The 21,092-nt window shown below is 49.1% G+C and overlaps 2 protein-coding genes across 5 annotated transcripts in view; one reads left to right on the plus strand and one right to left on the minus strand.

Moving 5' to 3' along the window:
* SLC9A8 (solute carrier family 9 member A8) overlaps positions 1 to 5,196 on the plus strand; it is a 99,926-nt gene extending 94,730 nt beyond the window's left edge. Inside the window, exon 17 of the mRNA XM_037810963.1 lies at positions 4,580 to 5,196. Within this exon, the coding sequence (XP_037666891.1) occupies positions 4,580 to 4,600 (21 nt within the window). The 3' untranslated portion in view covers positions 4,601 to 5,196. The remainder of the gene's footprint in view (positions 1 to 4,579) is intronic.
* A 5,391-nt stretch (positions 5,197 to 10,587) lies between these two features.
* SPATA2 (spermatogenesis associated 2) lies at positions 10,588 to 19,662 on the minus strand. 4 transcript variants are annotated; one of them, XM_037811907.1, is made up of 3 exons: positions 19,409 to 19,662; positions 13,515 to 13,957; positions 10,588 to 12,589 (listed from the first exon to the last, which is right to left on the minus strand). In XM_037811907.1, the coding sequence occupies exons 2-3, from the start codon at positions 13,848 to 13,850 to the stop codon at positions 11,369 to 11,371; spliced, it is 1,557 nt and encodes a 518-aa protein (XP_037667835.1). In that variant the 5' UTR covers positions 13,851 to 13,957; positions 19,409 to 19,662; the 3' UTR covers positions 10,588 to 11,368. The 4 variants fall into 4 exon arrangements, with proteins under 4 accessions (XP_037667835.1, XP_037667836.1, XP_037667834.1 ...); XM_037811908.1 differs by having other exon boundaries at positions 19,068 to 19,662; XM_037811906.1 differs by having other exon boundaries at positions 18,664 to 19,662.
* Positions 19,663 to 21,092: the final 1,430 nt, after the last annotated feature.

Consider the following 21,092-nt stretch of genomic DNA (forward strand, 5'->3'; position numbering starts at 1 on the left):
AACACAGGGAGTTAAGATATTCAGGGACATCCCTTGTCATTGGTACCACGTGATAAAAGGCGGCAAGCTTTCTAATTTCCCTATCCCACCCAACCCACTTTCTCACCCATTCCCCCCAGCCAACCCAGTGTCTGCACAAGTTAGTCTTCCTGCTCCTCCCCACGGGCTTGACTGACCTCAGCGCTCCGAAGGTGCCACCTGTGGGTTGTGTGGCGGGGACTGTGCGGGACTGTGGCCGAAAGGAGGCCACTTGCCTCGGTCCTGCACTGGGGAGCCGACGCCACCCCCGGCTCACCCAAAAGGAGTTAACGTTTTCTCCCAACACAGCGGCTGCAGAGCTTGATTTGTTCTCAAGGTTAATCAAAAGCTTGTATTCTTTTTGGTAATTTTTTTGTAAAAGTGAATTTTTTCAAATATTGTTTGCTTTGTTTTAAGGAGCTGTGGGAAGGTTGGGCCTATTCTTTTGTCCTACCCTAAGTAAGTTGTGATGGGCATTTGTCAGGTAGCTGGTTTCTGAGAAATTATTTGCTGCTCTTCTTGATTTGGACTTTGGGGAGCAGGAAGGCCAGTCAGAGGCGCGTGGGTCGTGTAACTGCTGTGCTGGAGCTTCTGTCTCATCACTCTGGATTCTTTAGGGAATTCAAACATGGAAGAAAACAATAATGTCACTGGGTATTTATTTATTTATTAAGTAATAAAAGTGAACGCTGCTGATCAGAGCCTGTCTCTCTGTTTGTCTTCTGCAGCTTTGCCAGATGAGGGGTCACACGCTATGCAAATGAAGCGTCACACACCCCTAGACTCAGCTTTGTGCCCCACACCTAGGCAGGCTCAGCCCACCAACATGGTGCCAGCAAAGTGCAGCGGCGGGGAGCACGGACTTCGGGTCAGGCAGACCTGGGTCTGGTTGCACTGCCACTTGGTGAGGAGCAAGTGAGGCTGGCAGATGCCTCGGAGCAGGCTCCCCACACCCACCCCTGCTGGGCCCACTGCCACTTTGCCTCGGGGAGCCAGGAGCTCATCTTCCCAAAGACTCACCAGTTGTTTCTCCCAGGGCTGGCCCTCAGGGCCAAGCTGGTCTCCTGCCACCTGGGGCACAGATGGCCCCTGGTAAGCCTTTGCCCCATGGTGAAATGGGTAGCAGGAGCTGGGGCTCACTCACACCCTCTGATAGAAGGTAGTGGTACCAAATGGGGCAGTCTTGGGCATGAGTTTCTTTACATGCCCACATACCTCCAAAAGACATCCAAAGCTGTTCATGGCAATGGGCACACACACAAAATGGACGTAATGTAAAATGAAGCCAACCACGAGAAGCATCCTGACCCTAGGCACGAGGCCTTCTGCAGGGAGGCAAAGACCCACCTCTTAGGTTCCTTCCAACCTTGCAACTCATTTCCACCCCACTTCCACCTTCTAACAGCCAAAGAAGGGAGGGAGGAAAAGTAAAGCACAACTGGGGCCTCCTGTGGACCAGAACTGCCAAACCACTAGCCCGAATACCTGCTGGGGTCAGGCAGGGAACCGGAAGGAGGGAAGCAGAGCTGGGCGGGCACAAGGCCACGTGGCCTCAGTCAGGCTCCCATTTCCCACCATACATAGATATAATCTACCATTTAATCATTTTTTTAAGTGCCATTCAGCGGTGCTCCTTACATTCACAATGTAGTTCTGCCATCACCACCATCCATTACCAAACCTTTTTCATCACTCAAGACAAACTCTGCTCCCATGAAGCAGTCACTGCCCATTCCCCACTCCCAGCCTCTGGTAACCTCTAATCTGCTTTCTGTCTCTTTGGATTTGCCTAGTCTAGACACCTCGTATGAATGGACTCCACAATTTTTGTCCTTTGTGTCTGGCTTATTTTACTCGGCACAATGTTTTTTAGGTTCATCCATGTTGTAGCATCACTTTGGCACTTCTGACAGAGATCTGGGGTCAGGGAAGTATTTCTCTACCGTAATAAAAACTGCAAGTGTGATGACAAATGGTCACTAACGCTTGGCCGCAGTGTCAGGGAGTCAGCAGAGTGATGGGGACTAGGACAAATGTAAAGCAGTTTTCCTAGGTCACCCCCAACTGCAAGGGAGCCTGGGAAATGGAGTTTTGCTGAGCAGTGTCACCCTGAGCAAAATGGAGTTCTGTTGGCAAAGAGGAAGGAGACAGGCTCCTGAGAGTGCTCCTGGCGGCTTCTGCCACAGAAGGAACTGGGTACTTTTCATTCATTCACGCTTCAACACTCGTGTCTCAACTGGGAAAAGCCTCAGGGTGGACGGGGCAAGTAAGGAAGGCGGTAGTTTCCTAAGAGGTCAGAAAGCTGGGAAGGGGGGGGTAAAGGTGGAGGCCCCACCACCCCCATAAGCCCATGAAAGGAGTTGGGGGAAGATGAGGCAGGCTGGAGGGTGGCCCCCTTGTCCTTGACCTTGAACAAGCTGAGAGAGCAAGGCCCTCTGGGAAGCACCCTCTCCCTGGAAGAAACAAGTGGTCCTCCACATCCGACCTAGAGAAGAGACATTTATTCAGAATTCAGGGAGACACGAAGGGCCCGGCCTGTGCCGCCCGTGGTGGGACCTGGGCCAAGGCCAACAGAGCCTCGGGGGCTGAGAGCCAAGGCTGGGTGCTTGTCTTCTTTAAACTACTTGTTGAAAAATAATCTTTGCACAGTACACAAAATGAAAAGTGACCCCCAGTCCATCCTCTAGCTCCCAGTTTCCCTCCCCAGAAGCTATCATGTGCTTGTGAATCCTTCCAAATAATGCGTGCATTTACAAGCAAATGCATATATACATTTTTTACATGAATGTTTTACATACATTCTGCATCTTACTTTTTCATTTAACACTATATCTTCTAGACCATTCCATATCAAAAAATAGCTATAAAGCTTTCCCTGGCATGGGTTGAACATAACATGGACCTGTGTTTCCGGTCTTTCACCATCACGAGTGATATACTGCCGTGAACGCCCCTGGGCACACATGCAGATGTTTACACCTCAAGAGAACCCCCTGGAAGCTGAATCACTAGGTCAGTTTGCTCTTCACCGCAGTTTACCCAATTTATACTTGGGCCAGCAGGCTCTGGGAGTAGGGCTGCATCCTTAGGTGGGCTACTCGTCAATTACTTGAGCTGGACTTCAGGTGGCATTCTAGTCAAACTCCCATTTTAAAGGTGGCAAAACCGAGGCCCAGAAAGTCTAGGGTCCTAGTTTAAGTTGTCCCTGTAGAGAATAAGTTGCTCCCCAGCTTTGACGGGCTTTCAGCAGAGGCTGCTAGGGGAGAATTCCCGCCATAGGGTTTGCCTTAAACCCTCTTGAAGACTTGCTAACTCCGTGGCCTGCCCCAGGGTCACCAGCACCCAGAAACAAGCACAAGAGTACAGGGTGTCAGCCAGGGTCTCTTGTTCACTGTATGACGCTGAGCAAGTTACCTGACCTCACTGAGCTTCAGTTTTGTTATCTGTAGAGCGAAGATGATCGCAGCATCAACTCCTGAAGGGCAGTAGGGAGCCAGAAGGCAACCACAGTTATCTGAGGGCCAGGCAGGCAGTAAGTTCCTCATAAGCAGGGGTCCTCTCCATGAATATTTAAGAGTCTGTGGGAGTGCAGGCAGGCATCAGCTGTGTCTCCCCTGCCCACAGAAGTGCCCAAGAAACCTGGAGACTTTAGCATCAGCTGGGCCAGGCTGGGTTTTGGGACAGAGGGACTGGGAGCTGGCACACACAAGCAGCTGTCTACTGACAGCCTGATGCAAATGGAGGAAGAAACTTAGGTCTTTGCTTACCAAAAAAAGGCCACAAAAACACAGTTGGTTTATTCTGTGGCAAAAATGAGCTGTACACTCATACCTACTGGTGGAGGGCCAGCTGGCTCAGACTTTCCGGAGGCCAACATGGTGACGCACATCAAAAGCCTGAAAATGTCCATTTGCTTTGACCCAGCAATTCCACTCATAGAGAATTTACATGTGAGGACAATGACAAGAGATTTGACTCCAAGAATGGTCATCCCAGGCAATATTTAAGGAACTGAAAACAACCTCAATAGGGGATTAGTGCAATAAATAATGACAGAATATTTGCAAGGCATTAAAGATTAAAGCATGTGGAAAGATGTGTTCACCATGTATTAGACCAGTATCTTGCCACCCTTAGAGGAGACATAAAAATTGCACTCTCTTTAAATGTCAGCGATCTCAAGATGACAAAAAATTAATCAAAGGTCTAGAAATTTTAAACTACACGTACTACTCCTCAGACACATACCTGTTAATCCCTAACGTGGCAGATCTTTACCCACCCAACTAGCATGTCTTCCCTGTACCTCGTCTCCTTTGCTAAAAGGCACAGTTTCGTTTGTGTAGTGGGTGACCCTAAGCTTACAGGGTAACCAAGCCCACTCGCAGTCCCAGCCATCCCCAGTCATTCCACTCCCGCTGCCCAGGGTCGGCTGAGGAGTGGGCCTATGACCCAATTCCGGCAGGAGAATGAAACAACAGTGCATTCGTTTCCTTGGGCAGCTGTAACAAATTACCATAAACTAGGCAGCTTAAACTAACAGAACTTGATTCTCTTCCAGTTCAGGAAGCCGGAAGTCTGAAATTAAGGTGTTGGCAGGGTTGATTCCTTCTGGAGACTCTGAAGGAGCATCCATTCCAGCCTCTCGCAGGCAGGAGAGAAGGTTCCTTGGCTTGAGGCTGCACAACCCCAAGCTCTGCGCGTCTTTACATGGCCGCCACCTCTGTCTTCTCTTCTGTCTCTTACAAGGACCCTTGTCGTTGGATTCAGGACCCACCCCAATCCAGGATAAGTTCATCTCAAGAGTCTTACCCTAATTACATCTGCAAAACCCTTATTCCAGAGAAGGCCACAATCTGAGGTTCCAGGTCAACATATCATTTGGGGACCACAATTCAACTCATTTCAAATGTCTTAGAGAATTTCTAGAAATTCTAGAAAACTCTCAAAAAGACACTCAAGTAAGGGAAGCACAATCCCCATTTTCTGGCCTTTGCCTCCCATTGTGTGAGGATGTAATGCCTGGACCAGCTGCAGCCGTTTTTGAGACCAGGAGAGACCTCACCAACATGCTGAAGATGTCAGGGCAAACGGACAGAAGGCCTGTGGGTTCATAATGACACTGTTGTGCCAATAAAGTAACTAATTCCGGGAACTGCCCTCCCTTCTGATCTCATTATGTCAGACAATAAATGTCTCTTATTGTTTATGTCACTTTTGGTTGAATTTTATGTTACAACAAAAATAATCCTAACTGATACATCTACATGAGGTAAGAAAAGCAGATTTCAAAACAATATAGATATCATCAGCTTTTAAAATTTTAATTAAATTAATGGAAGAATAGATGCCAAGTTTTAACTTTGGTTCTCTCTGTATGGAAGGATTACAGAGAATTTTTAAAATCTTGTTCTTGAATATATTTTCTATTTCTGTCATAAAGAACATTTATCAATTCAATAATAAGGGACATAGAAAAGCATCAGGCAGTGCCTAGGAAAGTTAACAATGCTAACAAACCTTCGACCCAGCAATTCTTCTCCTAGATTTATGCCTGAGAGCAAGGGTTGCCAACTATTACCCCTGGGCTAGATCCAGCCTACCTTGTTTTTGTACTGTCCACAAGCTTTACATTTTTAAATGGCTGGGGGATAAAAACTCAAAAGAAGAGTATTTCATGACATGGAAATTATACGACATTCCAATTCCACTGTCCATAAATAAAATTTTGAATTTTGTCATCAAAATTTTATAAAATTTGTTCTCTTTCTTGTTATCTTGGTAGTTACATAAATATCCTTGATTTTGCCTCTTGGCCCACAAAGCCTAAACATTGACCATCTGACCCTTTACAGAAAAAGTTTGCCCAACTATGCTGGTTTGAAACTATTATGTACCCCACAAAAGCTTTATACTCTCTTAATCCAATCTCGTGGGTGCAGACTTGTTGTAGGTGGGACCTTTCCACTGGGTTATTTCCATGGAAATGTGACCCTGCCCATTCAGGGTGGGTCTTGGTTAGTTTACTGGAGTCCTTAAGAGAGCTCAGGGGCCGATACAGACCCAGACGTTTGGAGGCACTAAGCTAAGAGATGAAGCCCAGAGTTTGCCCTGTAGAAGTTAAGTGAGAACCCACAGACGCTTAAGGAGAAAGCCACTGGAATCAGAAGCTGAAAGCAACACAACCTGGGAGCAAAGGACCAGCAGACGCCAGCCACATGCCTTCCCAGCGGACAGAGGTGTTCCAGACACCATCAGCCTTTTCCTCAGAAAAGGTTATCTACCTCTTGATGCCTTAATTTGGACATTTTCATGGCCTAAGAACTGTTAAATTTGTGAACTAATAAACCCCCTTGGAAAAGCCAATCCATTTCTGGTATTTTGCATTCCAGCAGCCTTAGGAAACCACGAACAGCACCTCTACCCTAAAGAAATCCTCAACACACCTATACCAGGAGACATACAAGAATGTTTGTAATAGCACAATTTTGGAGACAAGCTAAAAGCTTGTCATTACGAGAATGGGTGAACCGCGGCATTGGGCTATTCTATCCAGCAGTAAAAATGCCTGGATGGATGGATGAAAGAAACATATCAAAGCAGATAAATCTCAAAAGGCTGAGGGGGCAAAAAGCAGGTTGCAGAGGATGCAGTATGATTAGTGTGTGTGTATTTAGTTCTAAGCAAAGTTATCACATGTGTAGACTGGCACCACCACCACCACAGGGAAGTTTCTTTTAAGGAATGATAGAATTGGCATATTTAAATTTTGCAACTGCCAATGAAATAATGGACTAAGCACTAAGAAACTGCGTTAATGGCTGTTAATGTCCCAAAGGGAGAGAACTTGACATTATGTGCCTCCTGATATAAGAATATAAACCTATGAAGTATTCTTACCAAAAAACTCAAACTCGAATCTGAGCAAGCCTAGAGATCCAACTACCAATTTTCAGGAGATGAAGTGAACAGTGGAACATGTTGAACAATAGGAGAGGGCTGCAATAAGCAAAATTTAAACTGGGGAACAGGACAGACAATCCAGTTTCTTCAACAAGAAAAAAAAGCAAAAAAAAAAAAAAGAGAGAGAGAGAGAGAGAGAAAGATGGGGCCCCTATACTCTGTAAGGGTAGTCTACTGAGTGAAGTAGACTTAGATGATCTATCAACCAATTGCAATATGGGGACATTTTTTTTTTTTGATCCTGATGCAAACTATTTTTTAAAAACATGAATTTATAAGACAACTGGAAATTTGAACATTAACTGGATATTCCCTGATATTAAGGAATTTTAAAAATTTAGATGTGATAATAGTACTAAGAGCCCTCATGTTTTACATATACCTACTGAAGTATTTATCAATGAAACAAGATTTCATTCTGGAATTTACTTTGAAGTAATTCAGGAGTGGGGGAAGTGGATGGATGGGGTAGAGAAGAAACAAGATTGGCCACAGATTGATACCTATGGACTTGCTGATGTTGGATTCAACGTACATGAGGATTCGTTATGGTACTCTCACTATTTTTATAAAGAAAAAGGCTTTAAAAATAAGCATATGGAAAAACTGTGGTTTAAGCAAGACACCAATTTATTCCTCTCTCATATAAAAACTGGGTGTAGGTGGTGCGGGGAGCTTTGTGGCAGCTTCCTAAGCATCAGAGCCCCACTCCTTCCAGCCTGTTGCTGCCTCCGCATCCCCCGCAATCCTCTTCACTTGGCTTCCCCCTCTGGGTGTCACAGAGCTGCCCCAGCTCCAGCCATTGCCACCCTTCCAGCCAAGAAGAAGGAGCAGGGTGGGAAGAAGGGCAAGCTTCCTTCTTTGAAGGACAAGTCTTAGAGGTCACACAAAGCACTTTACCATGGACCAAATTTGGTCACTGGCCACACCTGGCTGCAGAAGAGGCTGGGACATGCAGTCTTTAGTCTGGGCTGCCATGGATGGCTGAAAACCAGGGCTTCTATACCAAGAAAGAAGGGGCAGGTGGAGATGGGGGGATGATCAGCAGTGTCTGCCGCGGCGCTCATCCCTCCAAGACCCAGGCGTGTGGAGTGCCACAGATCGGTGCTCGGAGCTGGCAGCAGAGCTCTGTACAGCTGGTGGCCCTGATGCTGTTTAAATAGGTCTGTCATTTACAAAGACAAATGAAGCAATCTGCCCTGAAGTCCCCACTCGAGTGCTTCAGATGCTGGAGCTGGGGCCTGGCTTCCTGTGCTTTCCCAAGCCAGATGTTCATCTCTAGGAAGCTGCTGTTCTGGTGAAGACACCCGCGGGGACCAGCAGCAAGGCTGGCGATGCCATTTCCTATGCTGTGGCTAAAACCAAACCAAAGCCTGCACCTAAGCCTGGATCTGGCCCTCGGCCCTAGTATTTGCTCAGCTAGGGACAGGAGAAATCTGTCCAGCCTCTCCCTGGGCAACCAAACCACTTCCCAGGGGCCAGAAGTGGTCAGCAGGTGGGCCTAGGGGCCCTGCTGGCGCTTGAAGCTAGGACTTCCTAAAACCCAGCTGCTCTCATAACACCCCGAAGATTTTTGCCATATGTTTGCTTTTAGTCAGCCCTGATTTTAAAAACACCTTGCATTAATTTTAAAAAGAAATCTATCACTGCCGTAAATGGAAAAGCAGTATGGCCTGCCCTAAATAGAAGGTAACTGAAAACCTAGCTAAGATTCTGCCATAGGCTCTGAGCCTGGCGGCGCTCTCTTTGTTAAAGCCAAGCTAGCATTAAACTGGGACTTCCTCCTGGAGGCATTTAAAGGGATCAAAAGAATTAAAAATTCCAATTCATGTTCCCCATAATGCCATTCCATGTTATTTAATGTTATTTAATGCCTATCAGTCACCATTAAGGATCATTTCTCCCGGAGTATGCAGCCCCAATCCTGGGAAGCTGTCTGATGCTCACCTCAGTTTCCACGTCTGTAAAATGGATGTGGTAGGATGACGCATGTCAGTCAGGCCTCGCACTTGAGTGCCTGGCACATGGTATACACATTCAAATGCTGGCTATTATTATTTGTCAGTCAGTTTCATGGAAGAGAATATTTGAGTCCTATGATTAAAGAACTAAATATGGCTTGAACAAAAGTAACCAACCAAAAAGGCTGAGCAACCCAAATATCAAAGAAGCAGGGAGAGGAACATAAAACCCCAAACACTTCATTTAACAATGGAAGACAATTTATTATTGTTTTTTAAATCATCGCTTAACATTTCAACTCTTGGTAGAAATCAAATGCAAAACATGTGCGTTTTTAAATTAGCATATATTTAACTATCTCAATCACAGCAACCTCATACAGCAAGATACACACCAAGAAGGAACACCGGCGTAGCATTTCTTATTCCAGTCTGTGAACACAGTGTTTCCGTGATGATATGTACATTGGACTCCTCTTAGCACGAGTCAGTCATTCCTGCTTTTGTTCGCCGTGTTATGTGGCATCATGGTTGGCTGAGAGCTGCAGTGCTGTGGGAGCAATCTAGAAACAGAAACTAGAAAACTAGAACTTTCAGGAGTGGGACAGGCATTGACGCTTCTGAAATGTGAAAAGGAAGAACATCAAATATGAATGCCCTGGAGTGGGCTGGTTTTAGTAATAGAGTTGGTAGAAATTCAGCCTTATATATACATTGTATATCTATCTACATGGGATCTACTGGATATATTAAAAAAAGAGCCACATACGATTTGGAAAGCCTTTAAAATCACTCAACTGAGTTGCAAGAACATCAACAAATCAATGCCCTCATCAGCAAAAACAGTGGCCTCAGGATTCAGCCAGATCTGAATTTTGATCAAGAAGTAAAGACCTCCTTCTACCTGAAAGCCCCACTGCATGTAAGTTCCTGTAACACTGTGTACATCTCAACTGCTTATGGCTAAAATTTATTATTAGTTCACAAGGAAGTTGTTTTATTTTCAAACTCTTGCCCCACTCCTACACTGCACCCCAAAAGGAAGATCCAGGGGTCAGGAATTCACATGAGGAGATTAAGGGGCCTTCAGGTTTGGACGTGCTTAGGCTCAGCGGAGAATCTGAGAGGTCTGTGTAATGGATGCACGCCGACTCCTGCCCGCTTTTAGTGCAAAAAGATCGCAAATGTTGTTGCAGACGAGTCCCAGAAACAGGTGAGGAGAAAAGGACTGAAATGCAGGGGTAGTGGGAATCCCAAATGGTTTTCCTTCTGAAACGAGACTCAAGGAGTCTGGAGTGCAAGGTTCACACTTGGCGAGCGCCAAAGACCAGGGCTGCGGATCCCAAGGGCGAGGTCCCTGAACAGCCACTAGATGACCACAGTCAGCAGGTGCACAGCCTGCACGCGGCGCCCAGGCTCGCCCCTACGTGCACACTGGAGGTAGGTGTACAGAGATTTATTGTAGGGAAGACAACGTGGCTCTCCACCAAGGAAAAGGGGCATCGTCGCTGTTCCTCTCGTGCCCCCGCGGTCAGTGGGGAGTGGAGGATACAATAAAAAAGGACGCGTCCCTCCCTTGGAAGACTAAAGAACCCCAGGCATCTTCATAAATAGCTACATAATTAATTTTTTAACCACTTTGAAACACTTGGCAAGTTGAATATTTATTTAAAAATAAATCTCAAAAATATCTATTTACAATACAGTAAGAGGGGCATGTGCAAACAACAGAAAGGAAAAAAAAACAGTCAGTCCTGCTGTGGAAGGTGCACACTTCAATGCTTTGGAGAAAAGTTCACAAATACCGTGGGCTAAGTAAGATGAGCTGTGCTTGGCAACAGGATGACATTCAGCTAACAGTGGCCTCGGCTCAGCCCCTGAAACCCAGAGAGGCAGGGGTAAGCCAGGGAGGAGGAGAGCCCAGGCAGGGATGCTTGTGTTGGGGGTGGGAGTGGAGAGGGATGAGCCACTGGAAGAGGCCCAAGTGTGGCAGGAGGGCTCATTTCACAAGCCAACAGGCCTCCAGCTCGCCACTCCAGGTGTGTGTGTGGAAGTGACCTGAAAGGTCCTTCCCAGTCCAAGTTGCCTTCTCGGTGGGTGAGAAGAGTTCTAGAGATAGAAATCCTCTTTAAAAAAGAAAAAACAAAAACAACTGAATAAGAGTAGAGATTAGTAAAAATGAATCTGAATGGAAGTGCTACCCTCTCCCTTGTCAAAGGACAAAGCAGCCATTGGTTGAAATGTCCGCATTACTGAGAGCTAAGTGAACTCCCACAAGCGGGGGCAGCCAGCCCCACAATCCTCTGGGCACCTAAATGGTAAAGTGCAGGCCTCTGCTTCCAAGATCAATGCATCACTCCTTCTTCACCATGAAACCAGAAAGGTCAGTGGTGTAGCCCTTGTAGCAGGAAGGTGAAAGGTCAAGTCTATCTATGCAAGATACTGGAGAACTGGGTGGACTTGTAGTTCAGCTGGCTGTTGGGCATGAACTTGTGCAGCTCACTCTTTTTGCAGCAGGGGTCGTAATGGTAGGTGCTGAGACAGGCGTCGCAGGAAACTTTTGAACACTGGGTGCAGGTGTTGGTGGCACCTGGGCGGTTGCAGAAGCCACAGCGGGAGGTGGCGGAGGGCTTGGATTTCACGTGGAGGTGTGGCAGTCGGTCAAGGCCCTGAGTCTGGCCCGAGTACTTCTCCCGCAGAGGGAGTCCGGGAGCCAGGCTGTCGTGAGCAGAGGCCTTGCCAGGGAAGGCGCCGGGCTTGGAGGCCGGGGAACAGGCGAGCAGGCTGTCACAGCGCTGGCAGAGGGAGGAGCTACACGACAGCCCGCAGTTTTGGCACTTCAATAGCGCAGACTCTTTGGCGGGGGGCGAGCGCTTGTGGTAGAGGGGGTGGGCATCGTTTCTGAGCAGCCACACATCTGGCCGTGGGGCCTCCTGCCTCCGGTAGGTGGCCCTGGGCTCCGAGTCAGTGTACAGATCCACATCATCCTGAGTGGAGAAGTAGGGGCTGCGCAGCAGGCTGAGGCCATTATTGGGGGAGGCAGGTGGGAGGTCATCCGGACTCCCATGGGGGGAGCTGGACATGGTTAGTAGTGAAGGGGACGGGCGGATAATCTCATCCTTGAGGTCATCCCCCAATTCTGGGGCCGCAGGCTCCTTCCGCAGGCTCAAGGAGGCCTTCAGGGGCGGCTTCCTGCTCTCCCAGTAGCTGTCATAAGCATCCACTGATCTCGAGGGCTTGGTCACACGGGGCTTGTAGTAGTCCTTGGCCGCCCGCTCGCTGGCTGACTTCTGGAGCACCACCCGGGCCATGGAGGCCGTTAGGTGCTCCCTGCCCTCGGCCCGCCGCCGAAGGGCGTCTGAGCAGCCACGTGCATCCTCCGTGCTGTTTCTGCGCTCACTCACAACGTCCAGCTCCGAGTAGCCCTTGTCCTTCACTTGAGAGTGGATTTCCAGCATCTGCTCACACTCCACCTTGGCCAGAAAGAGCTCAAAGGAGACCATCTTCACCTGGAGAGTCTCCACTAGCTCTCTGAGCTTGTATGCAGTCCCCAACTCAGGCACGTATCCCATGTAGTTCAGGATGGTGCGAATGTCCTCTTCCAGTAATGCAGACTTGACATAATAAACAAAAGGGCCCGTGTAGGTCTGGAAGGAAGGGGGAGAAAAAGAGAGGCGGGGTTTCTCTCTGAAATACGCAATGAAGACTGTGTCACGCAAAGCACATCCAATTCTGAACAGGAGTATGTGGGGAGAGGAAAGGGAAGCAGCTGATCTCGGGAGCCTGCACAGAAGGCAGAAATAATGCTTCCTAACAGCTCAAAGAACTGGTGTGAGGGAAGTGGCACAGATCCTTTCCTAAGCACAGGGACCCAAACCACTAGTTCACCACATGGGGTGCGAAGGCAACACTCCTGTGAGGAGGAACCAGGCACACGGGGGAACAGAGGGGACAGGATGACAGGCAGGGCACCCAGTGAGCAATGAGAATACTTCCTCTGGCATTTCTGTGAAGGGCGGAAAAATATGTCAAAATGAAGAACCACTCGGAGATGCTCTCCTGAGCTGTCACTGCCACTAGAACGATTTGGAATTCCACCTCTCTCAAATTCATCTGCTCCCCTCCTTATCCACGGCAGCCACTGAGTCCAAACCACCGTGTCCTTTCACTGCACCCAGACACTTGCGACAGCCTCCTAACTAGGCTCCCTGTCCCCACTTCTGCCCCTCTACAGTCCATTTCCCCAACAACAGACAGAAAGATCCTTCCAAATGCACACCAGGTCCCATCACAGCCCAGCTTCCCGCCCCACTGGCCTACAGGCCTGGCCCAACATGGGTGCTGCTCCCCTTCCACCCGCCTGGCTGATGCTGTGAGCAGCTGAGGTTAGGAACCCAGTGAAGAGATGACACTGGAGAGACAGGCCAAGTGGGGAGCCGGCAGGTGATGCTGGCTATTATCCCTAAGACAGGAGGGAGCCCAGAAGGGTCTGGGAGCAGAGGAGGGATGTGACTGGCCCAACCCTATGCAGGGTGGAAGGAAGGGAGCCCAGGGCTCCTCCCTGGGCCTTACCTTGATGCTTTTGAATTCCTTCTTCCACGGGTAGAGGAAGAGGTTGACGCCCACTGTCTCCAGCAGGCTGAAAGCGCAGTGCAGAGCCCGGAGGCTGGAGGAGCTCAGTGAGCGCAGAGAGCTCTCCACCACCTCGTAGAACTGGATCAGCCGGAATCGATAAAAGGGATCCACCTGGTGTAGGCTGAGCAGGGTTGAGGCTGCCACCCGCAGGTACTCATCGCTGCCAGGCCGCTGCTTGCTGGGGGTGGTGTCCACTTGGCCCTCGTGGAACTGCACGTACTTCCGAAATAAGTCATCCTTATATTTTGTATCCATTGAACTGGGCTTCCCCATCCAATCCAGAGAGGGGGGCTACCTTAACTCCCCCATGGCTTCTGGTTTAGAGGCCGGGACATGGCTAATAACACGGACACGTTGCCCACCTGGGCCAGCAGAGTGCTCTGCAAGGGGAGGAACAAGAGACATCATTCCTCCGAGGGGGCCGCACCCCAGCTTCTGCCTGCTGCAGCAGCACAACCAACAGAACCAGCCTGGGCTCCGCCGGACACCACCCCCCAGGCCCCTTTCTGTTCATTCAGTCAACACATTTCCTGAGCATGTATTACATGGAAGGACAGAGGGGAAACGACATATAAGATCCCTGACACATGATGGACACTTCTGAAGGCAAAGTTCAGGGAATATATAAAAGGGGAATTTAACCTGGTTTTGTGAGGAGAAAGAGGAGCTTAGAAAGGCCCCCCTGAAGTTAGACCTGAAGGAAGAGGAGTTTGTCAGGCAGAGACATGGGTGAAGGGTGTAAGAGCAGGCAGGGGGCCCTGAGCGAGCACTAACAGAGCACTTACTACATGCCAGGTACTATTCCAGGCGACTTACGTGTACTAACTCATCTAATCTCCGTAACCAACCCTCCAAGAGGGTTATCATCATTTTACAGATGTAAAAACTGAGAGGCAGAGATATTAAGAAACTTGCCCAAGGTTATAAGACAATTAAGAGGCAGAATTGAGATCAGAACCCAGGCAGCCAAGCTCCAAAATCCATGCTCAGAACCACCACACCCTGCGTTCTGGAAGCAGGAAGGAGCTTGCATGTGAGCAGAAGGGCTACCGGTGCTGAAGCAGAGGGAGCACAGCGAGGGGTGACAAGAGATGAAGCTGCTGTCGTTAAGCAGGATCCCCATCCTGAGGCTACACAGAGCATGGTAAGAACTTTATACTTTATTTCAAGAGCCACATGAAGCCACTGAAGAGTTTAAGTCAAGGGGAAGGTGACACGATCATAATTAGATTTTTAAGAGACCACTCAGGCTGCTATCCCCTGGAAAGTGCTTTTATCCACCTTTGATGACTTGTGTTCCCCTTTACCTGGCATGAGGAGGAAAACAGAACATTCTGAGCTGGGACATACAGGATTTATACAACCCTGCCATGTGTTTGGCCACTTAGAGGGACACGTATGGATCCAGCACTATGCTTGGTGCCACAATGCTGGGAGCAGTTCTGGATTCACTGAGGGACTGCCAGGGTCAGGGACAGCAACACAGCCCAGGGGTTCCAAACATGGATTCTGAAGCCAGGCGGCCTGGGTGTAAACCCTGGCTCTGCTTCTGCAGGTGAGTTAGGTAAGTTACTTAACCTCTCGGAGCCTGTTTTCTCCTCTGAAACGGGGTTAATAATAGGACCTTTAGTCCAGAGTTGGTGTGAAAATTAAATGCAATCAGCATGGAAAGCACTTCACTGAGTGCTGGCTCCAAGTAAGCCTTTGACACTCACAAGCAACCACTCCTCTTGTGTGAAGATGCTACCTGCCCCCCAAGATGCCAAGCTTTCTCAAGAAGGAAAGAACAGAGCAGGGGCAGAGAGCTCCAACTGGGGGGTGGACATGGCATTTTCTTTTCCCAATCACAAGCTACATGGGTGCAGGGACTGTGGCATCTTGCTCAGTAGGGCTACCTCAGCACAGTGCTGGGGCAAAAGAGTGGGTGCTTCATAAATAACTGCTGACCGGGTGAAGGAGGCTCCCACTGACCATGCAAGATGGAGAGGAATGACAAAAGCAGCACAGTGGATTTGGGAGGGACTTGTGGAATCCACCAAATCTGAGTTCAGCTCACCCTGAGGGCCTACGAGCCTGGCAGCTATCACGAGGTCAATAAAATCAGCCCTATCTCCAAGAGCCACTCAGCTGGCTTCTCCACCGTTTCTGAGATTCCCAGGGATCAAAACTGTGGGGTGCACGGTGAGGTATACTGCAGTAGAGACACAGAGAGGCCACCTTCTCTCACCCACTAGCCTGACAAAGGAGCCCAATGCTTCGGTAACAAATAAGCTGAGGAGCACAGAGGCCAACATAAATCCACTTAGGATAAATTTGGACCCCTGCTCACTTCTCTTAGAAGTCTTTCCCTTCCTGCTGAGCTCCACCCACACAGGTTTTCTGTCTGTTCCTCAAACCTGCCCAGTTCTTGTCTCTCTCAGGACCTCTGCAGGTTCCATTCCTTCTGCCTGGCAGGTTCTTCCTGAGCTTTCCCGCAGCTGGCTGATTCTCAAATATCACCCCCTGAGGCTCTCCCTGACCACCCCAACTACAGAAACTCCCCCTTTCCCAGTCCCTTATTACCCCATCATCCTGGGATAATTACAGTCCGAAACCACCAGCTTTATTTATTTATTTACTAGTTTCCTCTCTGTCTCTCCCCATTCCCTGATAAGCTCTACCAAGGCAAGGCCCATGTCAGCCTTGTTCACCACAGTGCCTAACACTGTTAATGCAAAGGATGTGAGCATTCATGATGCCACCCCTTTAGTCCCTCTTGGTCTCTCCCAAGAATCCAGGAGGGGAGAGAAGGAAGAGAGGCTCCAAACGCTGGCACCATAATAGCTCAGGGTTGGTGAAAGGTGGACCCAGGATTCCAAGCCTGGTGTTCTGACTTGAACCCACATACCTCCCATCACCCATGATTCCTGTGTTCAACAAGCATTTATGCAGCACCTACCCCTGTGCCAGGCTCTGGGCTGGGTGTCGCGGGGGGACAGGAAGTAGGGGACGGCAGCCAAGAAGATATAGTCCCACCTTCTTCTAGGTGACAGAGCTTACAGAGTAGTACCAAAGTATGCGTATACTCTTACTAAATAAAAATGTATTGCAATGCAAAAGAAGACACTCATCACTGTCTTTGCTAAATGATGGTCCATATGCATTTGCCATTTTCAGTTTTTCTAACAGAAGCTTTCATCCTGCCCCTGGCCCCAGGAGACTGTTGTTTTTTTTTTTTTTTTTTACATCTCAGAACTATTTAAACAGAGGGCATCAAGCCATCTAAACACTCCTGTTGATTTTTCTGCAAGGAAGTCAGCCTTGAGTTCAAGAGGCTGATTTTCTTTTACAAATTCAGCCACCCTCAATCTCAGCTCAGCATCTGCTGCTCTGCAACACAGTCCACAATCTTGTTTGTTGCTGGCAAACAATAAACAAGGAGTAGGGATCCAAACAGCACTGCTGCTGTTCAAATCCTAAACTCAATGATGTGAAATCCACCTAAGAAGAACCTTGAACCCATCAAGGCAGGTGCGAAAAAAGGAAAAATAAAATGAATGCTAAAAGATAATTAAGAAAGGACAGAAACTATCAAGGTCCTACCATGTGCTAAGCACTGGACTTTCCAGTTGAAATGCATTGTCCTGTTTAATCTTCATAACAACTCAGGAGAAAATCTAGACTCAGTTGTTAAGCAACCTGCTCAAGATGACAGAGCTTGAGGGGGCTAGAGCTGGGATGTGGGGACACATAAGCCAGCTCACTCACTTATTTACTTAATTACTACAATTAGTACCAAGGGCCCTCCACTAACTGCTCTATGAAAATCAACTTAACCCACAGGACAGCCCCAAATTAAAGAGGAAACAGAGGCTCAGAAAAGCCAAGTTGTTTGCCCTAATTTACAGGGCTGGAAGAAGGAGAGCTGAGATCTGAACCTAGATCTGATGCCAAAACCCTAACTCCTAAGCTCTGTGCTGCTTGTAAGCAAAGCTGCCCTGCTGCATCTGCTGGACAGTTCTACTTGACAGCGTTTGGTTACGTTAGAATGCCCTATAGAAGTGCGAGCATAGACAAGTTCTAAAAATTCCTGTAGTAGCAAAATCCACATCTTCCCACACAAAATGGGGCTGGAAGAGCCACAAATCTCTTTATGATGTAAGCTCAAGGGCCAAGGGAAGAGGCTGGCCACAGATGGACCAGTGGTGAAGCAGCTGACATCATCCCTGCTGAATACATTTTCTGAAAATACAGGCTGCCCTGTAGCTGGTCATAGCTGTTATCTTTTCTGAGCATAGAGCCAGCAATTTATTCCCAGCACTCTGCAAGAACAACAAAAAACATGCTCTCTGCGGGAAGAGTGTGGTTACCAGAGACCAACACAGCCCAGCAATAGAAGCTGTTAATTTCTCCAAGCAACCCAAGGACTGGAATGCCAAGATGTGCCAGTCTGGCAGGGGAAAAAAAAAAACAAAGCAAAACCAGCACTGTGAACATCCCTAACACAGTCAGGCAGGTGCCCAGAGCCCATGGCCCTGACCTCCTGCAACCACAACCTGGACTCCCTTTTGAAAAGCAAGTCAATGAAGGGACAGATATTGCACACTTGGGGGGGGGGGGGCAGAGGGGAGTATTGCACACTAGGTCGGGGGCAGAGGGGAGTAAGCTTTTAAATTATTTTTTTAACATCTCAAAGGAAAAAATGTATCTGTTTAAGTCCTACTGAATCAAACTGAAACAATTCCGGGTAGCAAACCATTAGCTTGCCTTTACCTCAGTCGCCTATTTAAGCAGAAACATTTCTCCAAGCAGCATTTGAAGGCTCCCCCTCCCTGCACAGGCAGAAGCTATTTTGGTCCCAGCGTTGTCCCAGTCCACGGGTTTATACATCCCTGGTCTGGCTTCAGCCAGCTCAGAGTTCCCTCAGCCTCCAAACAGGAGCAAGGGGACAGCAGTTAAACCTCCTCCGCCTCCCCACCCCAATCCTGTGCACTCATCCCAAGATGAGGCTCCTGAGACACACGCAGGGAATCTTCCACTGGCTGCAAAACACCAGGGGGTCCTCACACCACCACTAAATTCCAAAGAAACTCATAGGGAGGCCTACCAAATCTCTGAAAATAACCCCAGAGGTGCTGAAAGCGAGCTTCTCTGGTGGCAGCCGCCTCTCAGAGGCGTTCTGAAGGAAGCTGCTTCCCCCTCCTTGCAAGAGACAGAAGCCGGCGGCTGCTGTTCCCACCTTGGATAATTCTTACAGCCCGCGAGGGCCAAATCAGTTAAGAAAAACACCCCAGTCTCAAACTCGGTCCCTTCCCACCGGCTTGTGAAATGAAGTAATACCAGCTTTCACTTAAGACGCCTACTGTACGCCGGGGGCTGGGCTTCACATGCATCTTCTCATTTCATACCCACTACGACGCTAGCAGGTAGGTTCACCCCCATTTGATAACTGAGGCAACTGAGGATCATAAGGTGAAATGACTTGTCCAAGGTCACATAGTGAGTACAAACCCAGGTCTGCCCCTAGAGCCTGAGCTGGGGGCCACTGCGCGATAACTGCTTCACGGTAGAATCAGGGTGTCCTCCTGCTTGGCTAGTCGCCGAAGTGGGGGTTCTTCTCCGGAGCTGTCCCAAGCCACCGTCGGCTAATCCCGTAAGTCTGCGAGGCAGCACCCCCGGGGGCGTGGACAAGCTGGGGCTCTGGGATCGCCGAAAGGACGAATCCGCCTGTCGCCCCTGCCGGCCGCGAGGGGACCACGATCCCGGGCCCGCCGAGCCCTGCCGAGCCAGGCGCCCCCTCCGCCCGGGGAAGCCCCGGAGGGAGTTTCCGCTCGCTACCGCCCTGCACTCACCCCTAGCACTGCCGCCGAGGCCGTCCCGGCCGAGGAGGAGCAAGAAGGAGATGCCGCCGCAGCCGCCGCCGCCGGAGCCGGAGCCAGGCCCAGCTGGGCTCTCGCCGCTCCGGCCGGCTGCGGGGTACGGAGACCAGTACCCCGGCACCAGCGGCGACCCGGAAACACTCCGCCCGGAAGCCACATCAAGCGGGGCGGGTCTGAACGCGGCTGCGCACTGGGACCGGGGAAAGGCCTATGCCCATGCCGGGCCGGAACGAGAAGCAGACAGCCGAGGAAAAAGTAGAAGGCAGAGGTGCGAGCAGAGAAGCCGCGAAATCCCGCTTTCAGCCCTAAAGGGGAGCTACCGCGCCTGGGACTGGGACCCGGAAATAAATGGGCCGGAAGTGACGCACACAGGTCGGTCCCGGGATGGTGGCTGGCCGGGTTGTCATGGAAACCAGTGAGGCTCCGGGCTGTGGTGGTTTGGACCGGCGAGCGCGAAATAGACAACCCCCAGTCTCAGCCTCTCCGACTTCCCCTTGTCTAGACGATCCGCGGGCTGCGCTCCTGTCCGCGTCTGAGCAGCTGCCGCCAGTCGGACCCCTCACCCCATTTTTCAGACATAAATACCGAGGCTTGACGAGAACCAGTGAGATGCCCAAAATCACGCGAGGCTACAGTCCCTGCTTGAGAGGGTTGTGGATGTTAAGGAGCTGTGGTTAAGGGAGCGAGTCCTACTGGCGGTCTGATGTGCCGAGCCCTCGATAGTGGGATATGCCCTTATGAAGCTTGTTACTGCAAAGGAGAGCCTAAACTTGCATATAATTGTGCCTAAGAGTCTCCCCCTGAGTACCTCTTTGTTGCTCAAATGTGGCCCTCTCTCTCTCTAACTGAGCCACCTCGACAGGTGAACTCACCGCCCTACCCCCTATGTGGGACCCAACTCCCAGGGGTGTAAATCTCCCTGGCAACGCAGGATATGACTCCCGGGGATGAATCTGGACCCGGCATCATGGGATTGAGAATATCTTCTTGACCGAAAGGGGGATGCAAAATGAGACAAAATAGTTTCAGTGGCTGAGAGATTTCAAATGGAGTCGAGAGGTCACTCTGGTGGACATTCTTATGCACTATATAGATAACACCTCTTAGGTTTTAATGTATTGGAATAGCTAGAAGTAAATACCTGAAACTATCAAACTCCAACGCAGTAGTCTGGACTCTTGAAGACGATTATATAATAATGTAGCTTACAAGGGGTGACAGTGTGATTGTGAAAACCTTGTGGATCACACTCCCTTTATCTAGTATATGGATGGATGGGTAGAAAAATGGGGATAAAAAATAAATGACAAATAGGGTGGGATGGGGGGATGGTTTGGGTGTTCTTTTTTTACCTTTATTTTTTATTCTTATTCTGATTCTGATGTAAGGAAAATATTCAGAAATAGATTGTGGTGATGAATGCATAACTATATGATCGTACTGTGAACAGTTGATTGTATACCATGGATAATTGTATGGTATGTGAATATATTTCAATAAAACTGAATTTAAAAAAAAAGAGAGCGAGTCCCAGTTCTGGTTCTGCCACTTACTAGCTGCGGGATCTTAGGCATGATAGGTAACCTCTCAGACCTTTCATTTTCTCACCTGTAAAACGGGGAAATAATAGTATTTGCCTCGGGGGTTCTTGTGAGAA

The sequence above is a fragment of the Choloepus didactylus genome, chromosome 19 (assembly GCF_015220235.1).
Source record: "Choloepus didactylus isolate mChoDid1 chromosome 19, mChoDid1.pri, whole genome shotgun sequence".
Lineage (NCBI taxonomy): Eukaryota > Metazoa > Chordata > Mammalia > Pilosa > Megalonychidae > Choloepus > Choloepus didactylus.